The sequence below is a fragment of the Schistocerca piceifrons genome, chromosome X, assembly GCF_021461385.2.
Source record: "Schistocerca piceifrons isolate TAMUIC-IGC-003096 chromosome X, iqSchPice1.1, whole genome shotgun sequence".
Taxonomy (NCBI): domain Eukaryota; kingdom Metazoa; phylum Arthropoda; class Insecta; order Orthoptera; family Acrididae; genus Schistocerca; species Schistocerca piceifrons.
Genome location: NC_060149.1, coordinates 482,119,850 through 482,132,306, shown reverse-complemented (window position 1 = coordinate 482,132,306; position 12,457 = coordinate 482,119,850). Strand labels below are relative to the sequence as shown.

Below are 12,457 nucleotides of genomic sequence, written 5' to 3'. Positions count from 1 at the left end.
AGCTATAAAATATGGAACTCAAGAACGTGTCTTCAGCCAGTTCCTGTAATACATCAGCAAGAAATGTCAAGAAACCATCAGGCAGGTTGTAATGGGACATCATCCTCTAGCATTACTTTTCCTCAACAGTAGGCCTAGTTGTCGATACCAGCACTATTTTTCGAATTTTGGGCAGGACAATATTATCTCAGCTGCTTTTCTGAAAACGTTCGTATAATTTTATACACAATGTGCTATATTTCGAGCTAAAATTTATGAAACGAAATTACTTTCTTTCCGATGTCACAATCGATAAGAATCGATAAGTAGTAGCTCTTGAATGTACAGTTAAAATTATTTTGTTAGAAACATTTGAAATTATGAATTATTTGGCACACTTAAAATTTCTATTATTAATTAAGCAATCTAGCACTGTTTACTATGTTTATTTATGGATTCAGTTATGAAATAATATTCGAAATTAATAGAAATTCATTTGTCAAGAGAAACTGTAAACCCTTTGGAACATGGTTATTACTGCAGAGTGAAATAGTAGTAAGCATGGCTCTGGTGTGATCGGGCGTATTTTTGTATTTATGGCGAACAATGTAACTTGTTAATGTGAAAATTCCAAAGACTGTTTGATATACTAAAATCTGATAAATTATATTACCGTAACAACAAAAATTCTGCAACAACAATCTTCAAATTTATTTAATACTTTGAATATACGAGGGTCGTTCCGAAAGTAATGCCTCCTATTTTTTGTGGTGACTTTGTATGTCCGCGCCAGATGTCATTGGTGTGGTGCTAATGCTTGAAGCTTCCTCTTTCATTTGCAGGTGGTTCCGTTGCTCTGCGGCAATTGGAGTCAGCAGAGGAGTGTTCCTAAATGGAGTCTGACATGGACGAGCGTACAAAACACTGATGTGTGATTGAATTCCGACTGCTGAAGAAATTGCGCCGCTTGAAATTCATCGACACTTACTAAATGTGTATCGATACGACACAATATACGTGAGCAATGTGAGGTAATAAGTATGGGGGAGGAGGAGGAGATTAGTGTTTAACGTCCCGTCGACAACGAGGTCATTAGAGACGGAGCACAAGCTCGGATTAGGGAAGGATTGGGAAGGAAATGGGCCATGAGCTTTCAAAGGAACCCTCCCGGCATTTGCCTGAAACGATTTTAGGGAAATCACGGAAAACTTAAATCAGGATTGCTGGAGACGGATTGGAACCGACGCCCTCCCATATGCGAGTCCAGTATGCTAACCACTGCGGCACCTCGCTCTGTGTAATAAGTTTGGAAATTTCAAGGTGGTGAAAAGGATGTGCATGAGAAGCCACTGTCCAGTCAACCTTGCACAACTATCATCCCTCTCAACGATGAGCGTCTTGATCAACTCATCCGTGCTGATCGGCGTATAACGAGCGGAGAACTGTGTGCAAAGCTGAATATCGGCTGTAATGCCTTGGAAACAATGTTGGAACATCTTGGTTATCGCAAAGTCTGTGCGACGTGGGTCCCGCGAATGCTCACAGAAGAACAAAAAACTCTTCAAATATAAATTTGTTGGGACCTGCTGGGCCAATATGAAGCTGAAGGTGACAATTTTCTGAATAGCATCGTTACCAGAGATAAGACGTGGTGTCCCAACTATGAGCCGGAATCCAAAAGACAGTCCACGGAAGAGTGAAATGCGAATTATCCATCAAAGAAGAAATTCAAGACAGCCATCTACGGGCAAAATGATGCGAACAGTGTTCTGGGATAGCAAGGGTGTGGTTCTTTTGGGCGTCCTGGAGCCTGGAGAAACGATCATTTCAGCACTATACAAGACAACACTGACTACGCTGAAAGCCTGAATTTCCACGGTAAGGGCAAAGAAGAAGATCAGCTTTCACCTGCAACATGATAACGTCAGGCCCCACACCAGTTTTACAACCACGCAATTTATTGCAAAATTCGGCTGGATTGTCTTGAGACTTCCATCTCTTTGGGCCTCTGAAAATGGACTACCCGGCACATTTTCGAAACTCAGATGCTTTTGTCAAAGCTGTAAGGAAGTGGTTAGCCTCAGCTGGTTCCGATTTTTACAAGCGCGACATGCAGGCTCTGGTTCATCATTGGCAAAAGGGCATAACAAATGGTGGTGACTATGTGGAAAATTGACAGTCTGTAGCTGAAATTTTGCTCTATTTAGCTGTGCTGTTGTGATATATGTATCTCCCGTAGTTTCCCTGAACGACATTTGGAGGCATATTATTTTGGAACGACCCTCATAGTAAACGAATGAACTTTCTGTTTATATTACATGGTATTTTACAAGCCGCTCCATTAAATTTCTATTTCTATCTGCTGTAATGGCTCAAATGTTCAAATGGCTCTGAGCACTATGGGACTTAACATCTGAGGTCATCAGTCCCCTAGAACTTAGAACTACTTAAACCTAACTAACCTAAGGACATCACACACATCCATGCCCGAGGCAGGATTCGAACCTGCGATCGTAGCGGTCGCGCGGCTCCAGACTGAAGCGCCTAGAACCGCTCGGCCACTTCGGCCGGCTGCTGTAATGAAAATTACGTTAGTTTGTGATAGGTTATACATTTTGTATTAGGAGATCGGGATTTTTATTTTTGCAGGCACGTCCGTATCGCGTATGTTTCGCCTCTGGGTCTGTGGTTCTGTCAAAGTAAATTTGAACCCTAGTTCGATCTCATTTCTCTTGCTTTTAAGACAGCTGTGTTACTGACTGAGCTAGGGCAGTCTCAATGTATACTTATAGTACCAGCATGTTTTACTTTATAGCAAAACAGATCTTTATAACCCAGGCAAGCGTTCATAAACGATTGTGAAAGAAAGGTAATATTTTTAAAAAATATCGAGAATCCCCAGAAGACATGTACTGTATTCCACCATTGATATACACCCACAGATATTTTGGAAATTCGGTGCCCTTCGACTTGGGTCATAAATGAATATCGTTACTGAGACTGACAGAGGCACCACAGCCATACGAAATAACTAGGATGGGTGGGTTAGACCATTTGACCTGACTCCAGCAGGGGAATGTTTTGTTTTGGCAATAATATATCGCTTTTATCAGTATGTGGAGCTGATTGTTATGCCAAACCAACAAGCAGTCACAGTCGCACAGACAATGGTCAGCAACTGGATACTTAAGTTTGAGGTGCTGAAGATGGTGATTAGAGATCAAGGGACAAATTTTACATCAGACTTGATAAAGGAATTGTGTTCCTTGTTACGTATGAAGAAACTGAGAAATAGTCCACCTCACCCACAATCAAATGGTAGAATAGAGCAGGCACATCATATGAACTGAAGGATGTTAAGCTACAATGTGAACTCACACCAATTGACTGGAACCCATATCTTTCATTTGGTAGTGGCTGCGTACATTTCAAAGGCCCACTTTAGTAGAGGATTGTCTCCATAGTAAGTATGGTACATCAGGAAAATACCATCGAAATTTGATATGATTAGAGCAAAAATGGTGAGAGAAGTATGGAAATGATTGCAGGAGGTGAGCACAAAGAGAGTGGAGAGGCATTAGGTATCTGTGAAACGCACAGGGAGATTCCAATGTTATAGAGTAGGCCACTGGTTGATGCTACCCAGCCCTTACACAACGAATGGTAAAATTAACAAATTCTTCATGAAGTACTGTAGACCTTAACAAGTGGTTGAAACTGTGACACCAGTTAGCATTAGGCTGCAATGGCCAACAAGGTCAACAGCAGTGCATGTTAGATGCCTGTGGTGCTCCAGAGTCAATCTCAGGGGTAGTTAAAAAGGAGCCTCAGAAAAGTGCAAAGACATAGAAGTAGGGAAGTTGGACCTGTTCAGTAGGTGCCATTCGCACTGAGGTCGAGGAAGTGACAGAGCTATTTTTATTGTGTTTATTGATGATTATCTGGGGTACAATGTGCAATGTGCCGGGGTATAATACAAGACATGTCCAGGAAGTAAGAACACAATGGGCTGTGTTTATTTTATTTATTTACTTATTTACTTATTTATTTATTGGATTGGCAACACTAACAAGGGGAAACCACGACGTTTAGAACGCGGATTTACTTGAAATTTCGTACACTCATAGTACTCCATTAGGACAACAAAATGTGTAAGCAGTAGCGCGTACTTCTCAAGCGTTATTGAGAAAATCGCAAGATAATTTCGGTCGTCAGATATATACCCGTGCGTGGCCGTTTTTGCCATGAAGCGGCGGCAGCCGAGTGGGCGGCAGTGCTGCGAGGCGGTCACACGCCAGAGCGCAGTGGGCGAGGCGCTCACCGTGTGTTTGTGTTTACTTCGGCCGCTGGAAGTGCCGTTTTCCTTCTAGACCACCATGGCGCACAACTATCGGAAGAAGACATTACGTTCCAACTTTTGTTCCGACTTCGCCCGACCCAAGGCCCTGGAGGTAGAACGATTCATCCGCGATGAAGTTAAAATACCACCAACGGATCTAATTGGTATCCACTTGTCCATAGTTGGCAGTACCGTCTACGTCAAAATGATCAACGATGAGGCGTGCGACAAGGTGCTTCAAGAGGCAAAACGTGGACTGCGATTCTGTCATTCCGACGGCAACGTCGGACCCGTTACCGTCGATCACGCAGGTCTCGGCACGCGAACGATAAGGATCTTCGAACTGCCGTTCGAACTACCTGCAGACGTCGTCATCGAGGCGCTCCGTCCCTATGGCAACGTTCTGGAACATGTTGCCGAACGATGGGTGCAATTTCAAACCTATCCCGTTTTAAACGGTGTTAGACAGGTCCGCATCGAGTTGCAGAAACACGTGCCTTCCTATCTACGTACCGGAGGTTGCCGTGCCATTATAATGTACGACGGCCAACCTCGGACCCGTTCCGGTTGCGGGAAAGAAGATCATCTACGGTCTGAATGCATTCAACGACGTGTCGCGCAGCTCCCGTTTTCGGAAGTCCGTCACACCCATGATGACCGCCCTAACGGTCACTAACGCAGCGGCTGTTGCCACGTCTACAGTTTCGTCCAGTCCGTCGCCCGGTTCTTCTGATCCTCACGTCCCACCGTCCCAGTCACCTATGGACGGTGCAGTCGTCCCACATGACAAAAAAATAAAAATAAAAAATAAAAAGTTGGATCGAGTCCCGTTCATCAGTTTTTTTAATAGTCATTTGCTTTATTTTTTCTTTGCTATTTATATTAAAATTGATATAATGGGAAAAATACTTTAATCGGATGAACTTTTATTACATTTACAATGTTATTTGACAGTCTACAAATTTTTATTATCACAAATTATAAATTATTTATAACTATCGACTAGTAAACGACCAAACGGATAGCCGGCCGAAGTGGCCGTGCGGTTCTAGGCGCTGCAGTCTGGATCCGCGAGACCGCTACGGTTGCAGGTTCGAATCCTGCCTCGGGCATGGATGTGTGTGATGTCCTTAGGTTAGTTAGCTTTAATTACTTCTAAGTTCTAGGGGACTAATGACCTCAGAAGTTGAGTCCCATAGTGCTCAGAGCCATTTTTCGAACTAAACGGATAAAGTGATACTGAAAATGTATGCTTGTCCGTGTCTTCAAAATTGTTCGTATTTAATCGGAAAAGAACGAGAAATTGCTTCTCGTGAAGACGCTATTAAAATACACTCGATACTGCATGATCAATGATCAGCGCCGTTATTCGAGGAAATGCTGCGTTATGCATGGTTTGAATCCAAATTATCGGCTGAAAGAGAGGTTTTTGAAAAAGTTAACGAGGTTTGTTTTTCCACGGAAAACCTCAAAAGACCTTGCGTATGCGGAAACAGCATTAATTCAATGCAGCTGGTGCCGTTTAACCTTATGTTTTCCATGTTTTGGAAAAATACCATCCTGACATTGTACTCGTACTGTCGAAAGCGACGATTAATTGTACATCTTTCGAAAGCCGTCTGTGCCAGTCAAAACGTGGAGGTAACAAGTAGTTTCGGGCTCCTTCCAGGTATAAGGGATTTCTCAAATCACGGACAAGCATATATTTTCAGTATCACTTTATGCGTTTGGTCGTTTGCTAGTCGATAGTTATGAATATTATATTACTTGTGATAGTAAAAATTTGTATACTGCCAAATAACATTGCAAATTTAATAAAAGTTCATCCGATTACACGTATTTTTCCCATCATATGAATTGTAATATAAATAGTAAAGAAAATGACTATTAAAAAAAACTGATGAACGGGACTCGATCCACCGATCCAGCGATTACGGGGCTTGAACGTTACCCACTTTTTCTTTCTTTTTCTTTCTTTTTCTTTCTTTCTTTTTTTTTTCAAATGCTCCATCCATCTTTTTTTTTTAAAAAAAATAATCTTTATTGAACAAACTGAGAGTACATACATATAGACAAAGCAGCAGTTCTTCAAGGTACCATTTAAACATATATAAACGAGTGTTAGTTAAACAAAATATTAGAATAACATTAAATACAACAAAATATAACACATTCTGTCTTCTCCCTTTTTTTCAGTAATCCTTACTGAACAAACAGTACATATATATACACTATGCAAGAGTTCTTCAAGGTACCATTTAAACATATACAAATGACTGTTAGTTAAACAAAAAATATTAGAAAAACGTTAAATACAACAAAATATAACATATTCTGTCTTCTTCCATTTTTTATTTATTTTTGGTCGATGCATGAGAACGTGGATAAGGGTGTTGCATCATGTGACAGGTAGGAATGGCACACCCCAACTTTGAGGGGGTCAAGGAAGACACTGCGGAGATAACCGGCAAAAGTTTGTCGGTAAGATGGTTTTCGGGTGAGGGTGCTATGCGCAGTCATCACTTTGTACCAGAAGTCAAGGACTGTATGCGAACCACTCTGAAAGAGGTATTCTAAAGCCTGTCCTCGAAACCGGATGAGGGTATGGTGCTTAGCAAGAGGGTAGTGAAATGTCTGGGGCAACTACAAGAAATCCGGGGTTACCGTCGTTGGCGGGCCACGGAGGTAAAAGCCCACGATTCGTTGGATGAGGAACCATACGTTTCGTTTGAAGGGGCACGTAAGACGGTGCTCGTCGGTGCCTTCGAGCTGACAGTCAGGGCAGAGTGGGGAGGTGGCCAGTCCTATGCGATAAAGTCGACTATTAGACGGAATGTGCCATAGACTAAAACATACCAGAGTGCAGACACAGACGACGGTAAAAAGGGGGCATGCACACACCCCCAAACCGTTCGCCAGTTAATGTCAGGATGCTGTAGCACCATGGAGTCGCAAGGGTTGGACAGCAGAAACAAACGATAATAATCATTTGTACGGGGAGGACGGGTGACTGGAAAATCGGACCGAACGTAGCTGAGTTCTATGAAACAATTGGCGACGTGGTGCAGTAATGAAGAAATAGGTGCCACATTGATCGGTGGATCGAGGGAAGCTGGTCGGAGGATATCTAAGAGACTGCGTGTTAAGGACGGGACCGGCCCCTGCCAGTGTCGCAACATAGTAAGGACAAAGAGAGCAGAAGATCGTGCCCGCACGTTGACGAGTCCGAGGCCGCCTTTTGAAGAAGGCAGTGTTAGAGTGTTGTAGCGGGCTTTGAAAAGTGCCCCTGCTGACACGAAATATCCAAAGGCTGATTGGATGCGGCGGCCAAGGAGTAACGGCTTTGGGAGGATCTGGGCGACGTGTACCAGTTTAGGGGCGACATACATATTGACATAGGACACACGTTGGAGTTGGTTTAAGTTACGGTGCACTTGACCGCGGACATGGTGCCGAATCGACTGCAAAAGCCGCCGGTAAGCGAGGGCCACTGTGCGGTGTGTGGAGCTCGTAAATTCGATACCCAAGTAACGAAAGGTGGTACTGACTGGGAGTGGGGTCGGCACCATAGCCGAGAGGCCGCGCCCAATGTGCATCATAGTCGATTTACGGACAGTAAGAATGCTACCAGAAAGACGTCCATACTGGTGGATCCATTGGATGGCGTCATTGAGTTCCATGGAGGAGCAGGTGAGAAAGAGGAGGTCGTCCGCATAAGCCCTGCAGTGAAAGGTGTAGTCACGTAAAGTGAGACCCTGCAGTCTAGAGGTAAGACCAGTGATGAGGGGCTCAAGTACAATGGCATATAGTAAAGTAGACATAGGGCATCCTTGAAGTACAGAGCGGCGGATAGGAATCGGTCCTACAAGCCTCCCATTGACTTGTACCATCGAGACCGCGGGAAGTAGTAACCGGCGAATGGCATCGACAAAAAGGAATGGGAACCCCATACGTGTCGCCACCATGAGGAGGATTAGGTGTCGAACGCGATCAAAGGCACTCGTGAAATCGATGGATACTAGTACTGCACGAAGGTGACAAATCGACGCCATTGCGATGAGATCACGGCATTCTTCTAGGGCTGTTTGTAAGGTGGCCCCACAACCACGTGCAGTCTGCTCCGGTGAAAGGACTGTAGGTAAGACGGTGCGTATGCGCGCTGCTAAGAGGCGTGCATAGATTTTATAGTCTGCATTCATCAGTGTAAGGGGGCGATATGCAGAGACATGAAACCCTCCCTTTGGCTTAGGCACAGGTAGAAGAATGTCAGTGACGAATTGAGGTGGAATTGGGAAGGACAGAGTAAAGAGTTCCTGAATCATTTCCGTCCAGCGGGGAAGCATTAACGTGGTGAACGCCCAGTAAAACTCCACGGGGAGACCAACTGGTCCTGGTGATTTGTTTTTGGCCCCCTTGTTGATCGCATCTACCACCTCTTCTGCGGTGATTGCAGACATCATGGACGTTGACTCCACTACGGTGAGGGGAAGGACGGAGATCACAAGGAAGTGGCGTTGCCACCGGTTCATTATCATAAAATTGGCGATAATGTTCAGCAAAGGCAGACACCACTGCCGCCTGTGTTGTGTGGTGAACACCGTCGGAGGTCGTGACGTTGGGGACGAAAAGTCGACGTCAACGACGATGGTCGGATGCGACATGGATTGTGGATAGTGTTTCGTCGTGGAGGAGATCCTGTCGTCGGGAACGCACCACGACACCATGCAGTCGTGCACGTTGGAGAGAGACGAGACGATCTTTAGTTCGCTGTCGTTCCCTATGGGTTTCAGGTGATGGAGGGAGCGCATCGAGCTCACGGAGGACGGTGTAGTGAAAATTTGTGGTGTCTCAATGCCATGCTGCTGCTTCCTTGCCACATTACATGAAGACCTTTCTGATCGCAGGTTTGGCACATTTGAGCCACCAATGTAACGTGGATGTGTACTGCAGGAGGCGTCTTTCGCAAGACGCCCATGTAGTGGCAATACATTGTCGGCAGTGTGGATCATTAAGGAGGGAGGTATTAAGCTTCCAGTAACCTCTGCTGCGCCACACGGACTGAGGTGGCAGAGCCAGGGAGCAAATGACGTCGCAGTGGTCCGAAAATGCAAGGGGCCATCGTTCAGCTTGGGCGACTTCGTTGCCAAGGTGGGCAGAGACATAAAACCGGTCCAGTCTGCTCGCAGAATGTGCCGTATAATGGGTAAACCCTGGGTATTGCCATGAATTTTCTCCAAAACGTTCACTAGATGAAAATCTTCGATTAAGGTGAGCAGCGCTGGGCATGGCGAATAACCGGGCATTTGGTTCTGCGGATGGAGGGCGCAGTTGAAATCACTTCACATGATAAGACGATCACGTCCAGAAAACAGGGGCGCCACATCATGTCCGAAGAAAGTGGACCGCTTCCGACGGTTTGTGGAGCCAGACGGAGCGTAGGTATTGCCATGAATTTTCTCCAAAACGTTCACTAGATGAAAATCTTCGATTAAGGTGAGCAGCGCTGGGCATGGCGAATAACCGGACATTTGGTTCTGCGGATGGAGGGCGCAGTTGAAATCACTTCACATGATAAGGCGATCACGTCCAGAAAACAGGGGCGCCACATCATGTCCGAAGAAAGTGGACCGCTTCCGACGGTTTGTGGAGCCAGACGGAGCGTAGATATTGATGACGCGCGTGTCGAAGATGGTAATAGCCATGTCCCTTCCACAGGGAAGGATTGTCGTGTCCTTGAGTGGGATTCCTTCGCGTATGTAGAAAGCCACTCCACGCCCTGATTGATCACATGAGGACGTGTATGAGTCTGGCAACGCGTACTTCCTGAAGAAGGGCTACGTCGTCGTCAGAGGCCCGAAACATGTCACATAGGAGCTGCAGCTTCGGTGCAGTGCCGATCATGTTGATGTTCAGTGTGACGAACCGGGACGTTTGTTTCAGTGGTGGTGGACGTGCATCTACCATCACCAAGGGAAGTATGAGGAGGGCACTGACAGGAAGTCCCGTCACATAAGCTGCAGTGCCTCGCTTATGATGTTAACAGGCAGCCTCGTCCGGCGGAGGCAACTCATCTGGAGGAGAGGGCGTCTCTTCCTCAACGTCGTCGGCCCATGCTCCTGTGCCGTGGGTCTGTCCAATGTCCATGGGAATTGCGTCGTGGTGAGAGAGATCTGGAGTTGTCGGCGGGGAGACAGGCGTCTCAACCCGCGCACCGATCGTTACATTGTGCGTGGCGACCTCCATGGTGGTCCCGTCCTGCGAAACGTCTTGTTCATCGTGAAAGATGTCCGCCGACCTCTGCGTGGAAATGTCGGCTGGTTGGGTCTCGTCTTAGTCGTCGCAGGTGGCGACGCTTTGAGAGCCCGTGGGTGAACGGCGGCGGCGTTTGCGCCTACGTGGCGAGCGTTGTTTGCGCACGTGGTCCTCAGTGTCGGACGACGGTAAGGCGGAGCGTCGGCCTGGTTCGAAGGCGTCGATGGTTACCATGAAATTGTCAAACAGGTGTTGTGAAGAAGTACTGGTCTCCTCAGGGTCCGGTGCGGGAGCCTGTTAGGCGGCAAGATTGTCAGGTGGGACGTCTGCACCGTCCTTAGGTGACTGGGATGGTGGGACGTGCCGCTCGGAAGGACCGGGCGACGGACTGGACGAAACTGTAGACGTGGCAACAGCCGCTGCGTAAGGGACCGGTAAGGTGGTCATCATGGGTGTGACGGACGCTTCCGAAAACGGGAGCTGCGCGACACGTCGTTGAATGCATTCAGACCGTAGATGATCTTCTTTCCCGCAACCGGAACGGGTCCGAGGTTGGTCGTCGTACATTATAATGGCACGGCAACCTCCGGTACGTAGATAGGAAGGCACGTGTTTCTGCAACTCGATGCGGACCTGTCTAACACCGTTTAAAACGGGATAGGTTTGAAATTGTACCCATCATTCGGCAACATGTTCCAGAACGTTGCCATAGGGACGGAGCGCCTCGATGACGACGTCTGCAGGTAGTTCGAACGGCAGTTCGAAGATCCTTATCGTTCGCGTGCCGAGACCTGCGTGATCGACGGTAACGGGTCCGACGTTGCCGTCGGAATGACAGAAGCGCAGTCCACGTTTTGCCTCTTGAAGCACCTTGTCGCATGCCTCATCGTTGATCATTTTGACGTAGACGGTACTGCCAACTATGGACAAGTGGATACCAATTAGATCCGTTGGTGGTATTTTAACTTCATCGCGGATGAATCGTTCTACCTCCAGGGCCTTGGGTCGGGCGAAGTCGGAACAAAAGTTGGAACGTAATGTCTTCTTCCGATAGTTGTGCGCCATGGTGGTCTAGAAGGAAAACGGCACTTCCAGCGGCCGAAGTAAACACAAACACACGGTGCGCGCCTCGCCCGCAGCGCTCTGGCGCGTGACCGCCTCGCAGCTCTGCCGGCGGCAGATTGCTCACTCGGCTGCCGCCGCTTGCTGCTAAAAACGGCCACGCACACGTACATATTTAACGACTGAAATTATCTTGCTGTTTTCTCAATAACGTGCTACTGCTTACACATTTTGTTGTCCTAATGGAGTACTACTAGTGTTTGAAGTTTGAAGTAAATCCGCATCCAAACGTCGTAGCCTCCCCTTGTAAGTGGCAGGAGGGGAACCCCCTGACCAGAGTGAGTGTGTAGTCGTGAACTCATGATGTAGTGTCTAGTCGCATGAAAGATGTTGGTAAGTAATCCCACCAAGTGCAAGCCACATGCTGTGCCCTGCTTCCTACTAACAGAAGTAATAACACCCACTGAAATTTTTTCTCGAATCAAAACGGTTTATGGCGCAGGTTTTATGAAGACAACGAGTGTGCTTCACAAATGGTGTAATGAGTTTAGTAGAGACAGAACAAATGTTGATGACAAACAGAGGAAGGGAAGACATTCCACTTTGACGATGAGTTGGTGCAAAACATCGAGCAAAGTAGTCGTGAAGACTGCCGATTGACAGTAGATGAAATTTTTGCGACGTTTCCACAACTCTCCAGAACTCTTTTATGAGAGACACTCACAGACATGCTGGGATAACAGAAACTGTGTGCAAAATGGGTCCTAAAACAGCTGATGGAGCTGCACAAGGAAAATCGGGTCAACAGCACCCATAAGTTTCTTT

General features: G+C 46.5%; 1 protein-coding gene across 1 annotated transcript in view; it reads right to left on the bottom strand.

The window, feature by feature from the left end:
* LOC124722435 (basic proline-rich protein-like) overlaps nucleotides 1-10,561 on the bottom strand; it is a 53,864-nt gene extending 43,303 nt beyond the window's left edge. The window contains exon 1 of the mRNA XM_047247598.1: nucleotides 10,360-10,561. Coding sequence (XP_047103554.1) covers nucleotides 10,360-10,561 — 202 coding nt within the window. The remainder of the gene's footprint in view (nucleotides 1-10,359) is intronic.
* Nucleotides 10,562-12,457: the final 1,896 nt, after the last annotated feature.